The sequence below is a fragment of the Dipteris shenzhenensis genome, chromosome 15 (assembly GCF_047967505.1).
Source record: "Dipteris shenzhenensis isolate YYH24624 ecotype China chromosome 15, Dip_SZ_1.0, whole genome shotgun sequence".
NCBI classification, from domain to species: Eukaryota; Viridiplantae; Streptophyta; class Polypodiopsida; order Gleicheniales; family Dipteridaceae; genus Dipteris; species Dipteris shenzhenensis.
In genome coordinates, this window is record NC_141610.1 from 46,370,091 (window position 1) to 46,392,986 (window position 22,896).

General features: G+C 48.6%; 1 protein-coding gene across 2 annotated transcripts in view; it reads right to left on the reverse strand.

Annotated features, from left to right (window-relative positions):
- Positions 1-22,896, reverse strand: part of LOC147893901 (sulfate transporter 4.1, chloroplastic-like) — a 253,154-nt gene that overhangs the window by 25,868 nt on the left and 204,390 nt on the right. For both annotated transcript variants that reach the window (XR_015542224.1, XM_087385809.1), the window contains exon 14: positions 2,449-2,587. Coding sequence is in view for 1 of the 2 variants with exons in the window: in XM_087385809.1 (XP_087241935.1) it covers positions 2,449-2,587 (139 nt within the window). In the remaining variant the exon portion in view is untranslated. The remainder of the gene's footprint in view (positions 1-2,448; positions 2,588-22,896) is intronic.

A 22,896-nucleotide genomic window follows, 5' to 3' on the forward strand; every position in this document is an offset into this window, starting at 1 on the left:
AACCAAAAAGTATGACCAGAAATAAACTCACCTGACTTATTGCAGTCTCTGAAGTCTAGTTTCTACTCCCCCTCTATCTTCCCCTCCACCTCCCCTTCCCTCCTCCCCCGCTGTTCCTCCCCACCTCTCCAAACTGCTCCCCTCCACCTCCCCTCCCCCTCCCCCATGTTGCCTCCCCTTTCCTTCCTCCCCCACGGGTCCTTTCTACCTTCTCATTCTTTTTCCGTCCTTTCCTTTCTGCCTCCCTCCTTTTCAAGTGCCCTTTCCCTACCTCCTTCATCCTTTTGTTCTTTCTCAAGTAATGGATGGATCTTCATTTTGTGTGAATTAGGCTTCCACCTTCGATTGGAAAATGGCTACCCAGTCAGTCAAATTCTCATCCCTTCATCGGCTGTGAGAACATGCATATTTTCTAAAGACGAGTTGCTTCGGATTTTGAATCAAATGAATATCAATGGGGCCCTTTGAGACCATAGTTTTTCCATACGTTACCATACGCATACGTCATACGAGTATGTAAGTATGATTGGAGTATGGTTCAACCCCTAGGGCTGAAACATACGTGACCCTAATTTTACTTAAAAACATTTAGAAAAATATACATTGTACACATTACATTGACATAGAGCTACAAACTTTCAAATTGAAACTTCGGACTTCAAACTTGTATTAATATTAAACTCATGATTCATGAAAGTTGAAAGAGTCTAGCCTCGGCCCTCCAGAGACCAGAGGCATATGGAATCTGGATTCTCATACATAGTGTCAATGATAGATCAATACTACACCAAACATCATGATCAAAGGTAGTTAGGTAGTAGAAACTTGGAAGTAGGTACTACACCAAAACATCCAAAGGCAAAACATCATAGAAGAAAAGGCTGCCACATCCCAGAAATAAAGCTGAAAATTGAAATGCATCACGATTCACAACCGATGAAGCTCAAGCCTTAAGCTGCATCCTGCATCCTCATCCTCATCCTCATCCTCATCTGCATCAGTGCCATCCTCCTCCTCCTCCTCCTTCAAAGTTGAGATCATCCTTGAGGCCAACCACAGCCAAAGTTGGCCAACAATGTACGGAGTATGGATTAGCAGCATATGGATTAGAATAGTGCTTAAAAATGCGTTTTCCAAGGTTTTGGCTAGGCACAAAATCAAAAACCCCCCCCTCCCCCAAACAAAACAACCGACCCCCCCCACCCACACACACGATAAAAAAACCAAACCACACCCACAAAACAAACAAACAAACAACAACAACAACCCCCCCCCCCAAAAAAAAAAAGAAAAAAAAGAAAAAAAAACCTTGTACGGAAAGCCATACAGAAAAACCATCCGTACGCGTCATGCAAATATGTTTGAGACCTTTAACCTCAATCCTTTATAGGGAAAGGGAGCCATCAAGTCGCTGAAGCATGATGTGATCATCAGAGATGTGAGGGTCATAAATAATGACCCTAGCACAAGCGATTTCATTACACCTGACTAAACACATAGGGATGGGCTCAACTGGCAAGGGAGGGATCGGAAAAGGAGGCAAGGGAAAGAGGGTGGAGGGGCTAGGAAGGAGGACAGAATAGAGGACAGAATGGAAGGAGGCAGAAAGCTGAGTGGCGAGGGCAGAAGCAGGGGTGGAGGGAGAGAGGGACGGGGCTGCAAGACCCTATACGAGCATCCGTACAGACAGTACGGGCGCCGTGGAGGCTGTACAGCAGGAGGCATAGGGCTAGGAAGGAGGGCAGATAGGCTTGACAAGAAGGGGGGGCAGGGAGGGGCAGAAATGGGGCAAGGGAGCGCAGGTAGCAGGTTCAGCAGCAGCGCCCTACTAAGTATTTGAAAAAGCATGGTTCCTTAATTGATGACAATTACTTCTGGTTGCAAGGGGCCTTTCAAGGCTTTTCCAAAAATTGATTCCGACTAAGCTTTTTTTTAAAACTTGTTGATTAATCCATAAAAAATACTTATGTCTATTTGGAAAGAAGCTTCAAAGATTCATGTGAAAAATGATTCTTTTCTTGCAAAGTCTTCATGTAAGAGTACTTGTCATCCAAATTATCTGGTGACAGATTTTTATTATAAAACAAGCCAAGGCTCCTTAACCAAACCACTAAGCTACACTTGCTGTTTCCATATGAGAACAATCCTTAGTGAGTTTTCCTTTTGGTTTTTCAAGACTGCAGACATCTTCAGCAAAAATCAGCAAATGGCATTAGTGGTCATGCTTATCTCTTCGAGCTGTTCATTAAATCATTACTGAAGATTTCTGGTCTGGAAAATGGTAAACATGGTCATAGAGCTTTAAACTATACATGGCATACATATGCTAGCTGTAAGATGAACAAATAGATCTCAAGATGATGTCAAATGCTAATTTAACCATGCATAGAAGAAAATAGCCTGAAGTCAAATGCAACAGGCTTAAAACAAGGTTACAATGCCTAATACCTTTCTTTGATAAAATTGATATTTGCAAAGTAGATAGGGGCATCGATTCGAAGGATGACAATCCCCTGATACGTGTAAGCTTCTGGATACTGTTGAATATTCCTATATACAGTTGTCCCTGGAAGTCGTCCTAAAATAGCTACATCACATATAACAACGACCAAGAAAATGAGACCTTGTTAAATAATTTGAAGCCAAGCAAGGTCAATAGCATTTACAAGTAGTAATAATGTATTTAGTGACATAAATGCGTTTCAGCTTCCCTTTCTTTGCTAATTTATGGGGTCATGCTATATGGTTATCATACAATTCTACATCACTATCTCCCTAATTTCGCATGTATCTTCTAGGATATCAGCTGCTGTCCCATGATTCCATCGATTTCATTCCCTAATACAATGAGAGAGAGAGAGAGAGAGAGAGAGAGAGAGAGAGAGAGAGAGAGAAAGAAAGAAAGAAAGAAAGTGTATTATTGTCCACTAAAGGCCAAAATGGGCCCATGGGACATCAAGAACTCTGCATACAAGATAGCACAAAATCAACGTGCCACAAAGAAGAGGCATCGTCGAATATCATCTAAGTGCTACGCAATACAATGCAAGTGAAAGTACATAATGTCAAATCTGAGCCTAAATACAAAGTAAACTAGATGCAAGAAAACCGCCCCTGGGTGCAAAATGGGGGGATGAGTACAATATGCCAATGCAAAGATACAAGTCCAGGTGTCACGGAGTCTGAGAACCAAAATAATACTGGAAATCCTGTCCATCGACTCTACCTCCTGCTATGAGAGTACAAATCTGAGCAAAGGTGAGGTGAGCGGCTGGTGGGGCGAGATCTCCATGAGTAAGTCTCCTTCGAAAAGCTGCCATCATCCTGGATCGTCTGGAGATGAAGCGGCGAGTACGTCCCCTATGTAACAAGATCCTGCGGCGTCTACAAACCATCTCATATGTACATCCACAGGGTGGAGGCATGTGTCCTGTGTGAGCTCTGACCTCCTCATGCTCCTCCTGGTCTCTGTCCTCTGGTATAGCATGTGCCTGAGCTCTATCAGGCTGGGCTCTATCACGCTCCGGTCTGTGCTGATGGTCTCTGAGGTAGTCTCGTCGAAGCATAGTGGCCTCCCTGACATAAAGAGCTAGGCAATGCTGATCCTCGTAGTCCATCACTCGTGAGAGGTCCAAAGCCATCCGTGAAGAGACAGTGGAATCAACCTCTGAGCTCATAATATAGCGGGCATCTGCAAATGAAGTGCTCCTCTGACTCCACCTCTCCCATGGTGCAAAACAAGGGCAGATCCTGGTCTCTCGGCCTGGTCGCCGTCCATCCTCCATGCGTTGCATCCTACCAGCCTCTATCTCGAGCTGATGCGAAGAGACTCTAAGCTGGCCAAGGGCAATCCTCAGTGAGTGGGACATGTGGATACCTATATAGCCTGGTGGAATGACAAACCCATCCTCTGAGATCCGAAGGAAGTGGTCACGATATGTGGCCATCTTCGTCGGAAGCTGCGTGGGATAAATCCAAGTGCGATACGTATGAAGCTGCAGCAAGTCTGCTCTCGTGACCTGGCTAAGCTCGTGGCGAGTCAACTCGAGATGAGGGGCATCCATGCTGTATCGGAAGGGAGGTAGTCTATCCATGTCTAGTCCAAGAGATGTGAGCCACCTAGTGAGTCTGAAGTACTAGCAGTATCGGGCCCCAGATCGTGCCAACTCCATAGAAGATGCAAGTGCTAACCATGGCAACCGAGCTCTGCCTGCTGCTGAGTCTCCAAACTCCCTAACCCTGTGCAAATACATGACCGACTGAAACGCTGCATCCAATGCAAGGGGAGTAGCTCCAAACTCTGCTAGCATGATCTCGTGCAGAACTGTAGCCTTGGCCTTAATGAGCCGAGAGAACATGATGATCTGTAACCTCTCTACTCGTCTCCAATCTGCAGCGCCGAGGTCTCCTGCCCAGAAAGGAGCTGCATACATCGCAGCTGGTCTCACCAATGTATCAAAAAGCAAGGATTTCGTATCGGGATGTTGAAAGTGGGACTAAAAACACTGACGCTCAAGATGAGCCAACGCAGCATACCCTTTACTAATCCTATCTCGTGCTGCATATGTCATGGTGAAGACCGGTCCCCTGAAAACTGCCTCCAAATAAGTGTACTCTCTAACAAGCTCAATGGGCTGTCCGTCGTAAGTGAAGCAAAACTCATCCGTGCTGTAAATACGATCAGAGGTGTTGAAAACCATAACCTTGGTCTTGCCAAGGTTTACGGTCAACCCCCTGTCCTGGCAAAACCTGTGGAGTGCCTCAATATGTGCCTGGAGGCCCTGAGCAGTAGAGGAAATGAGAACCACATCGTCCACATACAGGAGGATAGGAATGGAGGATCCTGAGAGAGTAGAGCCCACACCGCCTGTCATCTGTACAAACATCTCTAGCTCATCAATATATAATCCAAAGAGAGTAGGAGAGAGCGGGCAACCCTGCTTCACCCCAATCGTGCTGCATACCTCCTCTGAGAGCCCCTCACGTGTCCGAACCCGACCAGTGACCCTCTCATACAAAGCCATGATAGCCCACTGTATCTCTCCACTGAAGCCCATCTGACGAATCCTCTGAAACAATCTGAATCGTGGAACTGTGTCAAATGCCTTCATGAAGTCCACGAAGCAACAATAAAGCTGTTGCCTTCGTGACTTCGCCTCCTCTACCAGTGCCCTGAGTGTGAGGATGTGGTCAAGTGTCGAATGATCCCTGCGAAATCCAGCCTGCCCTCTGGCTCTGAGTCCTGTCGTCTCGGCATGGTCATTTATACGGCTTTCCAAAACTGATGCATAGATCTTGGCCATAACGTGGCCAATCATGATGGTCCTGTAATTCGACGGCTCCATAGGGTCCCCCGACTTGTGGATAGGTACTATGGTATTGCCTAACCAGGACTGTGGTAGGCCTGTACAAACAGATTCATTGAAGAGACGGGAAAGAACAAAATCTAAGGCATCAATCCCATGGATTACATACTCCGCTTGCAATCCATCATGATCCTTAGCTCTCCCGTTCTTCAATTGGTGGACTGCTGCACGGACACTCTCTGGTGTGAAGAGACTAGATGAAGCTGGCCTAGGGGTATGGGATAAATCGATGGCTAGCTGATCTGGAACATCGTATAGAGCTGAAGTATATGCAGACCAGACACGTGGATCTGTGAGGGGGCTCTGAGACTTCAAGCGGAGGAATTTTCTCCAGAATTCCTTGGAGTCACAGCTAAAAAGCAAGCTTCTCAGCTCCTCCTCATTCCGGGCTAGAAATTGGCGTTTCTTGCGCCTAATAAACCGCTTGTAGTCTCTCTCGGTTTCGGCAAGGAGGGGAGACTTCTCCTTGGTCTCAAGGTGAAGTTTCCTACGGAGTTCCTTACACTCCTCGTCATACCAACCGTTGCAAGGAACAAGACCAACCGGTGGGGGACTAGACGAATGACATGTGGCAGGGAACGACATGTGAGCGGCAGAAACGAGTGAAGTATGTACAAGTTCCCACCGGTCCTGCGTGGATGGTAGAGCATCTAATAGATGAGGACGGAGTAGGCGGCTGAGGTTCTGGCTATATACATCATCGAACTGGTGGTCGAAATGAACCTCATAATAGGGTTGGCGGTCGTGATAACGAGGGGAGAGGGGGTCATGGGAGACATGAGTCAAAGTAAAGTGGATGAGTGCATGGTCGGCAGAGGGCATGAAGGGGCTAACAGTAAGGCTATGGATGGAAGGGACTAGAGTCGGGGGACCTATGATGTAGTCGATCATGCTAGTACCACGCCCAGAAGCAGAAGAGAATGTAGGCATGGAAGACTGTGGCCACCTGGACAAGCCCTTATAAATGACCATACCGTGCGAGGTGAGGAGCTCCAGTAACTGACGTCCCTGATCTGTGGGCTGTACTGTGCAGTCTGATGAAGTCCGACAGAGGCTATCATCGTGAAATGCTGGGAGTATGACCGGATCCTCCATGAAGTCATAAGTGAGGGCCTGTCTGTCTGAGGTCCTCGCGTTGAAGTCTCCTAAAAGGATGACTTCTCCGCGATGTGAAAAATCTGCAATGTCCACTGAGAGATCCTCAAATATGGACTGGCCTGGTCCAGTGGAAGAATAGATCGACTGCGCCGGGGGGAAGTAGCAAACTGCAATAAAAAGATCTCGCTGAGGGGCTCTGCGGCGGATCCGTACCCACAAGAATCGGGCATGTGAATCCGCTCTCTCCACTGTGATGATCCGATCGAGATGCTCTCTGTACAAAATGGCCACTCCTCCAGATCCTCTCACTCCAAATGTCCGAGTGTGCTACCTGAAAGCAGATCTCCATGTATACCCTGTCACTCGTGGCAAAGGTCTCTCTGGACTCTCGTGTGTCTCCGTGAAAAAGATGATATCTCTCCCAAAGAATACCCCCCGTAGATTGCCTGGCTGTGCTGTAAAAGAACCATTGCAGTTCCATACAGCGATGCGTAGACTATCTAACGGGTGGTGTGTCCCATGGGCCTGTCCCGTCAAGCGGTCGGAGCAGGAGGTGGAGGTGGGGCTATATTTGCTGGTCTGCCATCTCTAAGCACTGTGGGAGCACGCCTCAAGGTACCTGTGATGAGTCTGCCATCCCTGATCACTACCCACTTGCCCTGAGCTCGGGCTGCATCTCTCTGAGGCATGAGCACCTTGCGCTCCTCAACCTGTATCTGAGTCAGATCCTCGTCCATGGAAATCTGTGGGTGGTCTCTAAGTGTCCCTCTTGGCCTGAGGGCAGCTAGACGTGCCTGGGCATCTCTGAATCTGATAATGAGGGGCTGCTCTCTAGTACGATCCCTCCCGACTCTATATGCTCCTACTATGCCGTGATCCTGTACTCCCAATGTCTGAGAGACAAAGGTCACAGCCTATGTCATCGTGGACTCTGTCGCCGAGGGCAAGATACCACGAATGCGAACTGTACTCCCAATGTCTGAGAGACAAAGGTCACAGCCTATGTCATCGTGGACTCTGTCGCCGAGGGCAAGATACCACGAATGCGAATGTTGAGGGCCTTTGTGGCCCTCTGCTGTGACTCGGCCAATGTAGCTGATACAGTCGATCTCTGAGGCTGTGATGGTTGACGGCGGACGACATCCACCCACTCTGTGGCTCTCTGGACCTCTGTCTGAAGGGAGGTCAAACGCTCCTCAACCGCTGCTACTGCTGTAGTGGGAGATGTGTCTATGTGTGCTGAACGCGAGTCTCGATCTGCTGCACTCGCTCTGTGTGTCCATGAATCTCTCCAGCAAGAGTCCTATGGGTCGCCTGTAAGACCTGAAGATCTGTCCTAATAGACAAGATCTCCCGATCCTGCTGTGTCACTCGATCAACAAGAGATGCAACCTGAGCTGTAAGTAGAGCAATGGTCTCGTCCTTCCTGTGAAGCATCTAAAGGGCAGCTCGGAGGTGGGTCTCAAAGTGCTGAAGCTCTGGCAGGATGTGGCGGCAAGGACAAACAATGCAAGGCATGGAAGGAGAAAGAGAGGGAGAAAGGGGGGAAACCGGTAAGGTGGGTAGTGGGGATAAAGGAGAAGGCTGGAAAGGGGGAGAGAATGCGGGTACCGGGGATGGAGAGGAGGGGATGGGTAAAGTCTGTAGAGAGGATGAGGAGGAGGGAGCCTCTGGCAGAGTAGGTAAAATAGGCAACAAAGAGGTGACAGAGGGCTATGAGAGGGAGAGCAAAAAGGGTGGAGAAGGGGTAGGAGAAGAAGCAACCTAAGAGGGGAGGGGTGAAAAAAACTGCGGGTACAAAGTAGCTATGGGCGGAAGATGAGATAATGGAGTTGAAACCGGTGTACCTGCGACTGGGAGTGCGGCAAGTGCGGGCACTACGCTGTCCTTTGAAGAAGATGCAAGTCCTCTTCTACTATAGTGTAGCATATCGATCGTGGCGGCCATTGATGTTGCTGCTTTTGCTGCTTCTGTAACATGCTCGACGGTGTCGGCCATGTTTAATTACGGGATACCGGCAACATTGAAAAGCGGGAGATGGCGAGCGCTGCCAATGCGCGATGAGAGAGAGAGAAAGACAGAGAGAGAGAGAGAGAGAGAGAGAGAGAGGCTAGAGAGGGGTAGGGGAAGGGAGGTAGGGAGAGAGCTAGGGCGGCGAGGCTAGACGGGGAAGGAGGGAGCTGTGAGCGGAGAGGGAGCTGCAGGCGGAGGGGGAGCAGCAGGCGGGCGGCGGAGAGGAGGGGGAGGTGGAGCTGCAGCAGCAGGCAGAGGGGCTGCAGCAGCGGGCAGAGGGGCTGCCACAGGCAGCGAGTAGGAGCGACGAGCAGGGTGGAGCAGGAGCGGCGAGCAGGGCAGCTCCTCCGGTCTACGAGCAGAGAGGGGGAGGGGCTGCAGCAGCGGGCGGAGGAGCTGCCACAGGCAGCGAGCAGGAGCGATGAGCAGGGAGAAGAGAGAGAGCGAGAGAGAGAGAGAGAGAGAGAGAGAGAAAGAAAGAAAGAAATTTTATTAAAGGTCCACGGAAGGCCATACATGGCCTATGGGACACAAAATCATCCGAAAGGAAAATACATCATCAACGATGCGCCAACTAGGTGGCCTCATCGTAATACCGCTAAGATGCCAAAAATGGCTACAAAAATCCTAGATACAAAATGAAATGAAATAGAGTACCAAAATTGCCTAGATACAAAATGTAAAATATGAAATATGAGGAACATCGTCTTCCCTAAGGGGTCTGTGATCCAAAGAAATGATGGAAGTCATGGCCATCGACCATGCCTCCTGCCATGAGTGTGAAGATCTGGGCAAGTGTCAAATGGGCTGCTGGCGGTGCCAAGTCTCCATGGAGCAATCACCTCCGAAAATCTGCCATCATCCTCCGTCGTCTAGAAATAAAGCGACGGGTACGGCCTCTGTGTAAGATCATCCTGCGGTGCTGCCGGATCATGTCATATGTACATCCTCGGGGTGGAACCATCGGTGCTCTCTGGCAAGATGGGCTATCTCTGTGCTCATGGTCCTGCGCCTCGTCCTGCTCCTCATGAATAACCAGGTCTCTGGCAGGGATGCGACGGTGCTCTCTGAGGAATCTCTCTCTGTATCTGGTGATCTCCCTGATGAACAACGCTAAGCAATACTAATCTTCATACTCCATAATCCGAGAGAGAGGTCCAAATCCGTGCCCAAATAAACAGTGAAATCTGCCACGGATCTCATAATATAAAGGGCATCTGCAAACAAAGTGCTCCTCAGTCTCCACCTCCCCCATAGTGCAACAAGGGCATATCCTAGTCTCTCGCCTGGGTCTATGTCCGGTAGCTGTACGACGCATCCTGCCGGCCTCAACGTCTAATCTGTGGGAAGATACCCTGAGCTGGCCCAAGGCAATCCTGAGTGAGTGCGACATATGAACGCCGATATATCCTGGGGAGAGAGAGAGAGAGAAAGAAAGAAAGAAATTTTATTAAAGGTCCACGGAAGGCCATACCTGGCCTATGGGACACAAAATCATCCGAAAGGAAAATACATCATCAATGATGCGCCAACTAGGTGGCCTCATTGTAATACAGCTAAGATGCCAAAAATGGCTACAAAAATCCTAGATACAAAATGAAATGAAATAGAGTACCAAAAATGCCTAGAGAGAGAGAGAGAGAGAGGCGTGAGGGCGGAGAGAGAGAGTTTATTAAAGTCTTGGAAAGACCCAAGGGCGGAGAGAGAGAGTTTATTAAAGTCTTGGAAAGACCCAAGGGGTCTATGAGATTGAAAATCAGATACAATGAGCTGAATGGGTGGAGCTGCTAAGCAAGCATCTGCACTCAAGACAAATACATACATAAACACGAATACTAAATATCTGAATCCATAGGGAGGATGAAAAATCAGCACTGTGGTATCACTGTGGTGGTTCTATCTTGTTTGAGGAACCAAGTCTGCTAGATGGCTGAGAATGGATAAGAGAGTCTCAACAAAGAGAAACACTGGTGGTGATCAGTGCTGCGGTGGCATGAATCTTGTGATAGAGCACTGATGTTGGTTAGTTTGTATGGTCCACTATGGTCTCGTAGCAATTGCTCTTTGTTGACCAAGTGCCACTGCCACCCCCGTCAGTTGTGTCCCTGGTCTAGAAATCATGGACAAAAGATCCCCAAGCCTCACATGGGTCTGCCATGCTTTTGAAAGATCAAAGGTCTATGAGATTGAAGAAAAACTACATATGAGAAGCTAAGGAGTGGGCAACTAAATCACGCATCCACACCCGAGGTTGATGCCTATGATGAGACTGTCAATACAGAGAAATATGCGGCGCTATCCTTGTGGGAGAGTACACACAAGACTATCCATAGGAGGACCAAAAACCCAAACCAAAACATAATAGGAGGGGGAAAAGATCCGCGTTAGTGGGAAATTCTGTCATTTGACTATTTGAAGCCTTGTGGAGATCCACAAAGCAACAATAGAACCTCTTCTTTCATGCCTAGACTCCTCAGCGACCCCCTCTCAAAGTAAAAATGTGATCCATTGTTGCATGGTCTACTTGGAAGCTTGCCTCACTCCCCGCAAACTGAGTCCAGACGATGACCAGGTGGACAAAGGAGATCATGAGCATGAAAACAGTCAAACAAGGTTGTCCTTTATCAACGAATGTGTTTGGCCTAGGCATTGATGAGCTCGATTCTTTCATCTGGACATTAGGCATGGCAGGCTCAATCTTGGATCTCTAATCTCAATTCTATCGTATGGCAATGATGTGGTCTTACTCTCTTCCTCAGCCAAGGGTCTCCAACGACACCTAGATGCACTTCAGATTTTTTTTAATAACATGATCTAAAGGTCAACCTTGGCAAAACCAAGGTCATGATCTTCAACACATCTCAGATAGCCGCACATTGAGAGCACTTCACCTTTGATCACGCACCAATTGAGATTGTCGCGTCCTATACATCCTTGCAGGTTGACGAGCTATGCAGGCCTCATTAAACAAACGCTATGCTGCATGTGCCAAACTCGAGCGTCAGGGCTTTCAATCCCACTTCCAGGACCCTCGGACCAAGTCTATCCTATTCAACCTCTTGTTGACCCAACTAGGATGTATGGCAGTCCCTTTTGGGAGCTAGATCTATTTGAGATAGACTGGTCCCATGTAGAGAGATAACAAGTTCTACTTCTTGCATAGATGATCTATAGCAAGCCATTGGTCCCACACCATTTCCTGCTAGCAGAGGTTGGGACCATCCCTCTCTAGCTTGATGCATCCTTCCATATGGTCACGTATTGTTTCAGTATAGCCTTGAAGCCCCATCCATTCTACTCATCTATCACAAAGTGAATTAGGTCATGAGAGAGGACCACCTACAATCCCATAGATACAGGACCTAACTAGCAACACATGAGCTTATGGTAAAACTCACCTTCTACAAATATCACTACCTATAGATCTCGACCCCCTCCGCTGTCACAAATGCCACCACTTTTATGACATCCACCTTGGGGTATAGGAGCAACCGATTGAGGGGACCTGGTGCGTAGGACATGACCGCACCAAAGACCAGTCCTGGGTGATACACTTCAAACGTGCCCAAGCTTAACCAGCAGCATGCCGCAAGTGTGTTGTTCTTTGGATCATCCACAAGCCCATATGTATGAGGATCTCACATCCATAAGAGGGGAAGTGGTTAGTGGGACAGGTTGGACCACTCTTAACTGGTCCAAGATGGACGTACGGAGATAGGATCTTTGAGAATCAGGGTCAAGATAGTGACTTGCAGTGTTTGAAACTACAATGGAACATTGTGGTCAAAGCAAAGGAACGTCTTAGAGTCATACATAGGACGAGATATTGTCTGCTGCATAAAGAATCATGAGATCCAAAGAGCATCCAGTACCACCAAGGAACGTCTTAGAGTCATACATAGGACGAGATATTGTCTGCTGCATAAAGAATCATGAGATCCAAAGAGCGTCCAGTACCACCAACCTGTGGGTATACAGGGGAGAAGGTCTATCATAATGAGCCTACAAAGATAGGAGTACGCGGATCAAGCAGTGTCTAGGTTCTATACCAATCATCTCTCATTGGGATGGTCTTGATGAGAATCACAACCCACATGCTAGATTTTTATGAATCTAAATTACGAGAAATTCCATAGACTCTCATATTGAAAGACTCAAGTAGGATGGCCACAGCAGTTGCCTTTGCAAGCTCTCGTTTCACTAATTCACCCAATGTTGAAGTCCCCTTGACAGCAGACTGTATTGCAGCAATGTGCTCTATTATAGGTGTATTGCTTCTTGCAGTTCTACCTATCGTACAGGGTCCCCTTTCAGCGATCAATGGTCTCAACGTGGATTGTGAGAGTCACGTCAGAGGGCATCTATTTTCCCTTGGGCTGCATCTTCAAACTGTAAGAGATCCGAGCAGCCCAAGGGCTGTTGTGGCGGGTATGCGTGCAACAAGAGAGAGCTGGAGGGAAAGGGTGAGCTGGAGAAAACCAAGTCAAGGGAGTCTCATATGGCATCAATATCGGAGGGGTGTGGGACCTAGGAGGAGAGACAATACACTGCATGGAAGGCAAAGGGGCAATACATTGTCGTGAGAGATAGAGGGGACAGACCTGGAAACTGAGGTAAGCCGGGGGGAAATTTGTCCAAGGGCTAGAGAAGTCTCCAGGAAGAAACTGCTGAGGTAGTGTCATCCTATTATGTGATGGTGCTGTCACCCAGAATCCCACTGCTAATACAAGTCACTCTCGTGTCGAGCTGGTCTTTGGAATTGTCCATACCCTTTCCTCTCTCCTTGTCATTCTTGTCCTTCACTTTCTCTTATTTTCCCTTTTCTTTTTCCATACCTCAAGTCATGTAGGGAGGTTTGGTCATCACTCCAGCTCAGAAGGATAAGGTAGAGGGGAGACTTTCCAACTATCCGATGCCCTGAAATCCTCAAGTCATGAGGCCCAAGAGGAGAAGAGAGAACAAAAACCGAAGGGCTGCAAAGGGTAAGCAGTAAGCAGCTTGTGGAGGCTGCTATGAGGGTCGATGGAGCTGTGAGGGAGCTTGGGTGTTGGTGGTGGAGGTCAAGCACCTGTAAAAGGATAGTAGGAGAGGCGGAGGGAGGGAGGGATGTGGTTGAGAGGGTCGGAAGCAGCTAGAAGGGGGTGGAAAGGGGCAAAAGGGATGGGGAGCAGCAAAAGTTGCTGGGGGGGGTGGGGAAAGGTGGAAAGACGAAGGAGCTTTTGGTAGGGTGAGAGCAGCTTGGAGGGGCAAAGAGGAGCTCGGGCTGGGCAGAAGCAGCAGAACTACCGAGGCAAGAAAAGCTGAGAGGAGTTCCACGAGGGGGTTGGGAGGAGCTCGGAGGGGACTCCAAGGTGAGAGGGGAGGGGCTGGGAGAAGATGCACGACAGAGTTGGGAGAGTTGTAAGGGTGGGAGAAGCTTCGCAAGGCGTCTGGGAGGAGCTGAGAGGGGTGCGAAGATGGAGGAAGGGGGTTGGGGGCCGGGTGGCAATGGCGGGTTCTGTGAGAAGTGCAGCGAATGAATGAGATAGAGAGATAAAAGCACACCTCACACACACACCACACTGAGGAGAGAAAGGAAAGAGGCACAGGAGAACTGCAAGTGATCTCTGGAGAAAACCCCGCTACAAATGGGGGAAAACCTCAGAACCAACAGGCTGCTCGAGAGCTCAGACAAACAGCTCAACAACCACGCAAAATGGAGGCACAAAGAGTGGATGGACTGCTCCACACTCCTGCCCTAGGACTGCTCAACAAGGCAGGCTATGCTGCTCCACAAGGCACTGGACAGCAGTGGCTATACTGCTCCAAGAGATGATGCAAAGAGGGCTGGGGGGGGGCCTATATATAGCCCCCCCAGCCCCTCCCTAGTCGGGTAGGGCAGGCTGGCCGATCCCACAGACCAGCATGGCCGACTCAAGAGGGGGGTGGACCGACCCACCTCTGCCCTATAAAAGAGCCTGGTAGCAGCCCGCCTCCACACAGCCCTAGAAAAGGGATCAAGGACAGCCCTATGGGAGAGCCTCTCCTCCTGCCCCTCAACATTGATCAGGCTGCCACTGTCTACAGCCCTACAGGAAACATGTGGTGACCAGCATACCCTAGACTATCCTTATAGGGGTCGGGCACACCCACAACACAGACCCTCACTCTCTACCTATCCTCACTCACTGGGCAGGCACACCCACAATCAAGGCCCTCTCTCTAGGTGACATTAGGAGATATGTTGACCTCTAACATGTTCTTTAGAAGGGGGCATGAAACAAAACATGTGAGAGAAATAATGAAAGAAAGAACGGAACTCTATTAAAAGTATTCGAACGATTGAAGGGTCTATTACACTAAAAGAACCTAGCTGAAGGGGTGAAGCCTCTGAGTGGGCATCAACACCCATGACAAATACAAAAAAGAGCTACATAACTATATCGATACATAGAGAGAAATCCTTGAACTCAAGGAGAGGATGGGGATGGCCATGAGGATCATCTAGAAACTAGCGTAGATGTTTAGCGTAAGAGGGGGGTCAGTGAAGTATGCGACTATGGTGGCATAAATCTTGTGATGGAGCGCAGGCGGTAGCTGTCAATCTGTGTGGTTTGCTAGGGTGTTTGCCTATGCCCAGGTGGTAAGCAAGTGCCACTGTCACTCCCGTTGGCCATGTCCCGCCTTGGTAATCATGGAGGGAAGATCCCCTGGTTTGATTTGTGCCTCAACCCACTGGCGAGTCTATTGTGTCTATTGCTTTGGTCCTTGGGTGCGCCATCTCCCTGAGTCCTACAGGTTTGTGCAGTCTGGTTGGAACCCGATCATCGTGCTTTGAGTGGGGTGGTCTGCTGGCTGTACAACCTGATCTTGCCTATGTGCCCAGAGCAAATGCTCCCTGTGTAGGGCGGCCTCATGGATGAAAGTTGCCAGGCATCTTTGATCTACGTAGGACCAAAACCATCTCTGAAGAGATAGGCATAGCAACCTCAGATCTCATAGTATACAAGGCATTTGAAAGTGAAGTACTCCTTCCACCCAATCTCCTAGTGGTAACATAAAGTGTAGATGCAACCCTCTCTAGGTATGCCCCTCCACCTGACCACTCTCAATGCAGAGTTGATGTGATGAAACATGGGGCTGCCCGATCGATATCCTCAAGAAGTGGGGAGAGGGATCCATGTGTATCTGGGTGGATCAATGAAGCCCTCTATCGAGATCTGTACGCAACAGTCTCTATAAAAGCAAAATTTTACAAGAGGCTTGTGGGGTGCCAACCCGATGTAGCTGTAAGAGATCCTCTCTGATAACTTGGTTTGCGTTGTGATAAGTGGGACATAACATTGTATTGAAAGGGGGTAATCTATCTATGTGGAGCTTCAGGCTCTCAAACCACCTACATGTACATACGTGTCAGCATCTCTACTCACCCTCAGCTGCCAAAGCAATCGATGAGAATAGGGCCAATGACGGTAGCTTGCGTTGCCTCATAGTACATGATCCATAATCCTTAATACAGTAGAGATACGTCATAACTTGGATTGCTGCATTGAGCGATATTGGCTCAGCTGGAGGGGGAAGATTGGTGCAAACTTTGTCACCTCAATCGCACAGAAAAAAATCTTCAATGATAATGCTGGTGTAGATTCAAAATCAACATTGATACTCGACGATGAGAAGTTCAACAAGATTACAACTCCCTAGTTAATGAAAAGATTTTTCGAAATACATGGAGTAAAGGACGTGTCCTCTACTTATCCAAGAAAAGAGAGACTATTTGGAGACACATCTCCTTGCCTAGTGGGCACTCATAGCCTCATAGCTATGGGTGATCTCACTTCCCAATCTGTCTCTGATAGGTCTGACCCCCAACAAGGACTACCATACATACCCGTTGGGCAGACCAAATAGCCAAATAGGAGAGTCTTGACCCAAGGGCCATGGAATGAGAGAGAAAGCACTGTTGCTCAATGCTAGCAAGTGCAGCATATTTCTTGCTCAGTCAGCCCTACAGTGCAAACTGCATTGTGAATATCGGGCCTGAGAACATAACTCTCAAGTATGTATAGGATGATGCAACCACCTCCACCGGTAACCCACCCGTCTAGTGTGAAGTGCTCATTTTGCATGGCTGCTCGGGATGTATTAAAGGTCATCACCTTTACTAATGTCGACCTTCAAGTCATGTGTCTCGTAGAAAGTATGGAGTGCATCCCAATGACGCTGGAGCCCTCTGCTAAGGAGGGGAGTAGGACCACGTCATTGGCGTAATAGGGTATCTCGTGCAAGGATCCAGCTAGAGAACAGCAAGCCCCCCCAGAGTCCCAATGAAAGCCTCAAGCTCATCTCTAGAGTCCAAACAAGGTTGGTGATAGCGGACAACCTTGTTTGACCCCAATAGTACTCATAATCTCTTTTGTCCACCATGCATCTGTTGGGACCCTACTCGATACTGTCCCATAAAGTGCCATGATTGCCTAGGTGATCTCCTAATTATTACCCAACTTCTACAGATATCTATTGAGTCGAGGTCTTGTAAATTCTGCCAAAAGCCCTTAGAGTTGTTACAAAACAAAATGTTTATTAACTACTTGGTCTAACGAACAAAAGTCTGCTTCTTTCACCGTATCAGACGACAATACTTGCATATGGTCTCTACCTTGCTCCAAAGAAGATACTTAGCCTCAAATCTAAGTTGTCGACGTAAATCCTTACACTCGTCATCGTACAAGATATTATAAGGTACTAAGCTAAGAGGCAGCGTGCGCGAGGAACTGGGTGGTCTGTGAAAAAATGTGCACGGCAGCCTATAGGAAGAGTGTGTGATCAGGACAGGTTCTATCCTTTAAGAGCACTATGTGCTTGATGTATGAGATAGATAGATAGATACATTAGATAGATAGATAGATAGATAGACAGTTAGATAGATAGATAGAGAGAGAGAGAGAGATGATATGATATAATTGTATTAACATCCTCATGAGACCCTTTTGGATCTATGGGACAGTGATCACTATCAACAAGTAGTGATTGTTTATATCCATTGAAAGAAAATAGCATAAATAAAAGCATAAATGTGCTATGCAGTGAGTACTTGTTGTGCTAGCATGTGTGCCAGACCAAGTATTTTGTTGCGATATTATAAAATTTCCTTGATGTAGTTGCCTAGCTCTTTGGCTGGCCACTCCAGTAGGGATTTCAGGTTGCTTCTATTGCCCCCATAACATTGATGTCTGCAAAAGGCCAAAAAAATCAATGAGAAAGAAGAAAGAAAGAAAAAAGTTTATTAAAAGTCTTCAAAGACCGAAGCATCTATGAGACAAAGAGAATCTGATACAATGAGCTGAAGGGGTGGAGCCTCTAAGCGGGTATCAACATCCATGGTGAATACAAAAAAAAAGCCATAATCATAACAATTTCGATACATAAAGAGAAGCCTTCGAGCTCATGGAGAACATGCAGGCTGATGTCACTACGGTGGTGATCTGGAAGCTGGCGGAGACATCAAGCAGGTGATGTACATAAAGAGACGTCTTTGAGCTCATGGAGAACATGGGGGCTGGTGTCACTATGGTCGTGATCTGGAAGCTGGCGGAGACATCAAGCCTAAAGGGGGGTGGTGATGTATGAGACTATGCTAGCATCAAGCCTGTGATAGAGTGCTGACGGAGACATCAAGTTGGCAGAGACATCAAGCCTAAAAGGGAAGTGGTGATGTACGAGGCTATGCTGGTGGAGACATCAAGCCTAAACAGGGGGGCAGTGATGTATGAGGCTATGCTGGCATAAAGCCTATGATAGAATGCTGATGGCTGTTGGTATGTGTGGTCCGCGCAAGACCAAGAGGCTGAAGTCAGGGTGAGCCTCTGAAATTTCTGATTCCCTTTCCTCTTCAGCAATTACATTTGCTTTGCTGATGGTCCGCATGAGACCAAGAGGCTGAAGTCAGCGTGAGCCTCTGAAATTTCTGATTCCCTTTCCTATCAGCAATTACATTTGCTTTACTAATTGTTTGAACATGCGTGGTGTGAGGAGCTGCTGCTTTTTACTTTTGCTCAGCTTTAACTGCCGCTACTACGAAATTCACACAAAGTCAGATGTTCAGCCATGCCAACCTTAGCAGGATAAGAGTTCATCTGTAGATTGGCCCAACCCAGATTTACAGACACAAGTGGCCCCAACTCCTGTGCCTTGCTGACACACAGCCTTGTTGTCTGCGAGCCAACCTGCACGTGCAGCATTTCCTCTGCTGCTGTCTCTTGGACAGGTATCTGCTCCAGCTCCAAAGCCTCTGACAACATTCTTTTGTTCTAGTCCTAGTACCTCCCCCAGCCTAAGGTCCCTTCTGTAGCCCATATGGGCTTGTCAGTAGCCTATCCTTGCTGCTTATGCTGCCCACATGGTAGCCTGAATGCTGCCCACGTGGCAAGCCTGCCTTGCATCCTAGATCTGCCTCTGTTGGCAGCCCCTTCCTCTGCCCACGTGGCATCTCCCATATGCTGCTGGTCTAACTCCCCCATGTCCTCATTTAGGGGCTCAAAGGTGGGGAGGTGACCCCTAAAATTCTGACAACATGTACCATGCTTTCTCCAGTGAACTTCTCGCCCCTCCCTATGCTAGTAGAGGTTTAGAGAGGGCAAATGCTTCCTTCACTAGATGTGGGATGCAAATCAGGCTTCTTTCTCCCACTGGTAAGGATTGTTAGCAAGAACATTCAAGGTCTTGGTGGCGTTCCTCATTGCCACCGAAGACAGTTGATTCATAATAAATTGCATCCTACCGTCTTAAGATGCACCCATTGATATTCTTTTTCTTGATGAACTCAACCTAGATTTAAGAAATCGCATTAAGTTAGGTCAGTGCTTTCAATTCATAAATTTTGGTTTTCTGCACTTAACACTAGGGGAGGAACTTGCATTTCAGTGGGCTCTTTGTGGGCTCTATGTGTTCATAGATGGATGTAAGATTGGTTTCCTCAAGCTCTATGCTGTCAATAATAGAGGAAAAAGTTTTCTTTTGGGGAAGTAGATGTTCTTTTGGGTCCCTATTGCTGATTCATGTGTACTTGGAGGTTAACTTCAATAATAGATGGATGTAAGATCGGCTTCCTCAACCTCCATGCTGCCAATAATAGAAGATAAAATGTTCTTTTTTGGAAGGAGATGGTCTATTGGGCCCTTATTACTGATTCTTGTGTATTTGGAGGTGACTTCAACATGGTCGAGTTGCCTATAAACAAAAGAGAGGAAAGAAAAGGTGGCATGAGGGAGATTCCTGGGATGTATTAACTTTTCAGTTCAGATGCAGAGATTGCTGGATTGATAATCCGTTCCATCCCTTGCCACAATTGCTTCCATTTTCTTGGTCAAATATGAGACACTTGAGTCCCGGGACATCCATGCACGGATTGACAGAATTTCAGTGGATGATTGGGCATTGGATAGAAATGGTATTTTTGCATTGCCCTAGGGTATCTACTTCTAATCACTATCTGGTTATTATTTCTGTTTTTGAGCTGCACAACATGGCCGAATCTGCTAATACTAGGATTCCACATGTTTTCTATGCAGAGGAGGATATACCAGTGGCAATTATGCAGATTTGGGACTCCTAGTTGCGCGATGGTTTGACCTTAGTGGTTTTTATCACTCAATTACTAAGACCAAGACATACAATATCCTTAGGCAAGAAAATGTCATTCGTCAGCAGTGTGCCAGTAGCCGAGTAAAGGGAGGAGCAGAAAGACCTTCTGATTCTTGGGTCCACAAGTGCCTTACTGCAACAAGGGCTCACCAACAGGCTCTCAGGAAAGTAGAAAGAAAGAAACAAAGAAAGTTTATTAAAGTCTACGAAAGACGGATGGGTCTATGAGACTAATAAGAACCTGACACAAACAAGCAGAAGGGTCAAGCTACTAAGCGAGCATCATCGCCCATGCTGAATGCTAAGTCCTAAAATACATAGTCATATAGCATTAGTGGTGTCATCAACATCATCCTCATAAGTACAATGTGACCTGATGATGGTCTAGGTGTCAGGGGGACTCAGGGGACGGGCGAGATCGTCACGATGTGTAGCCCATGATAGAGCGCTGGCAGCTGTCTGTGGGTGCAGTCTGTCTCGGTCTCCTGGCGATGACCCTGCTCCTGACCAAAGCTACTGTAACTCTTGTGGGCCGTGCTCTAGGTCTGAACAAGGAGGGGACACAACAACACTAGAAGTACCAGAATGGGTAGTAGTGGGAAACAACAACAGAAGCCGTAGCAATGGTAGCAGCACAGAACAACAATAGAGAGCAACAACACCAGCAAGGAGCAGCACCATGCATTAGCAATGGCAGTAGACTCTGGTGTACCTCTTTCCATGGTACCATGGCTTTACAGTGGAGGACATGGACACGACACACCATGTTCCCTACTTCTCGATTACGCTTCGCTTCCCAGGGCTCCCAAAGGAGTACAGAGTCATCCTCCCCTCCATTGGTCGGGCATTTGGCAAAGTGCTCGAGTCTCCGTCAAATTCGGCCGCATCGGTGGTAGCAGATGACGGGGTCCCCAGGATCAGCCTGGTGGTTGAGAGTCCAGAGTCCCTTCCAGAGTTGATTCTTCTAGAGATGGAAGGGTTGATTCTTCTAGAGACCCTTGAAGGGGGTACACTTCGCCAGCGAGTGGAGATTTCTGGGTTACCAAGCCAGTGTCTCCGTTGCAGACTGATGGGTCACTTTGCCTGAGATTGCCCCCGTGGCCATGGCCGAGTGCCTCCCCCCCCCACCCCCGCAGAGCAGGTAGAGTCAGCACGCCCGAGTCCAACACCCTCTCAGGTAGGAGCAGCAGGAGTCTCGGACCCCATGGGTTACCCCCTTAGAAGGGGACTGGACCCATGTTAAAAAGAAAAAGAAACCAAGCAAACAGGCCCACAAGAGCCGCAGGCAGAGGGCCAATCATAGAGAGAGGGATAGGGTTGACCGAGAGGCCTCGAAGGAGGAACAGCAAGAGCCACCTCCCCCAGCGGCAGGGGCCACTGCCCATCCAGATGATCCTCCCACTTCAGAGGTTCAACCTCTGCACTCACCCTTGCAGCAGCAGCGAGGCCCAGGGCCTCCAAATGCAGCGATGGCGAAAGCCGCGGACACTAGCCCGACAATGACTACGGAGGAGCGAATACAGAGCCCCGGCAAACCTGATCAGCAGGGGGGGCTTGCGGTCATCCTTATCCCTCCTCCTCCCCCTCCCCCTCCCCCTCCCCCTCTTCTTTTCCATCTCCCCCTCCCCCTCCAGGATTCCCCCAGTCCCCCCTACTATGATCACTCTCACCACCCGCCTCCCTCCCTCTACCTCTCGCGTCCCTATCTCCCCCCCTCCCCCGCCGCCCCCCTCTCCACCTTTGCATCAGGTTGTTCCGCCTCGACACCCCTGCCAACAGGCAAGGGAAAGATGACACCCCCTTTTGCTTCCTCATCGTAGCAGCCGGTCCGTTCAGGGAGGGATCTTGAGGGATGGGCCTCATCCTCCCGGTGAGCAGCTCCCAACCTCCACCCTAGGCGTTCCTTACCACAGGACTTCTGGAGGTTAGGACCTTGGAACTATCTGGAGATTCCGGACTCATATCCTCTACCACTGGAGGTAACGCTTATGGTCCTTCGGCCCCGAAAGGGGGGTTTGATCAATGCAGTGGGATCTCAGACACACCCCATTAGGGGATTCCAGTTTGCCTCCACAGGGTTGGAGAAGTGGTCCCCAGAGGTGTTCGATGCTATTATGGGAGATCAGATATCATGCATGATGGACGAGTGGATGGGGCCACACGGACTGGACCTTTGGCACGCTCATGGCGTAGACGTAAACTTTCAGCTGAGCTTCACGCGCGAGAAGTCGGTGTGTGGTTTGGTGGCAGGAGTTATCAGATTGTTGTTGGAGGCAAAGGTGGAGCAGGCATACTTCTGGCCCCTCCAGAAGTGTGCGGAGCTGTTTGGGGTGGAAGCCTCCTTCATGATGAAGTGGGCATGGAAGATCAGTATTGAGCCGGTGTCCACCCTAGTATGTCGCCGCATAGACATGGACTATTCGCCCTCCAAACCCCCGGCAAAGTCACACAAGGCAGTCTTTCTGGAATAGGCACCCACTCACAAGAGAGTCTTGTTCTCGACACCTCCGTCCTCATGAGTTGGACCATAGTGAGTTGGAAAGTACACGGGGTCCACGACCGTGTTCGTAGCCAGCCGCAATAGCTGATACTCCGGCAGGAGTTGCAGAGGGCAGTGGTAGGGCAGGTAGTGGACATCCTTTTGATTCAGGAGCACATGTTTTCAACCTCAGACATCAGATGACATCATCACCTTCTCCTAGGGAGAGGTCCAGAGGAGTGGTCCCCCGCAGTAGGACGGAGTGGAGGGGTCTGCATCTCAGTCTCACAGTCTTTGGCCCAGAGGTCTACGATCAGG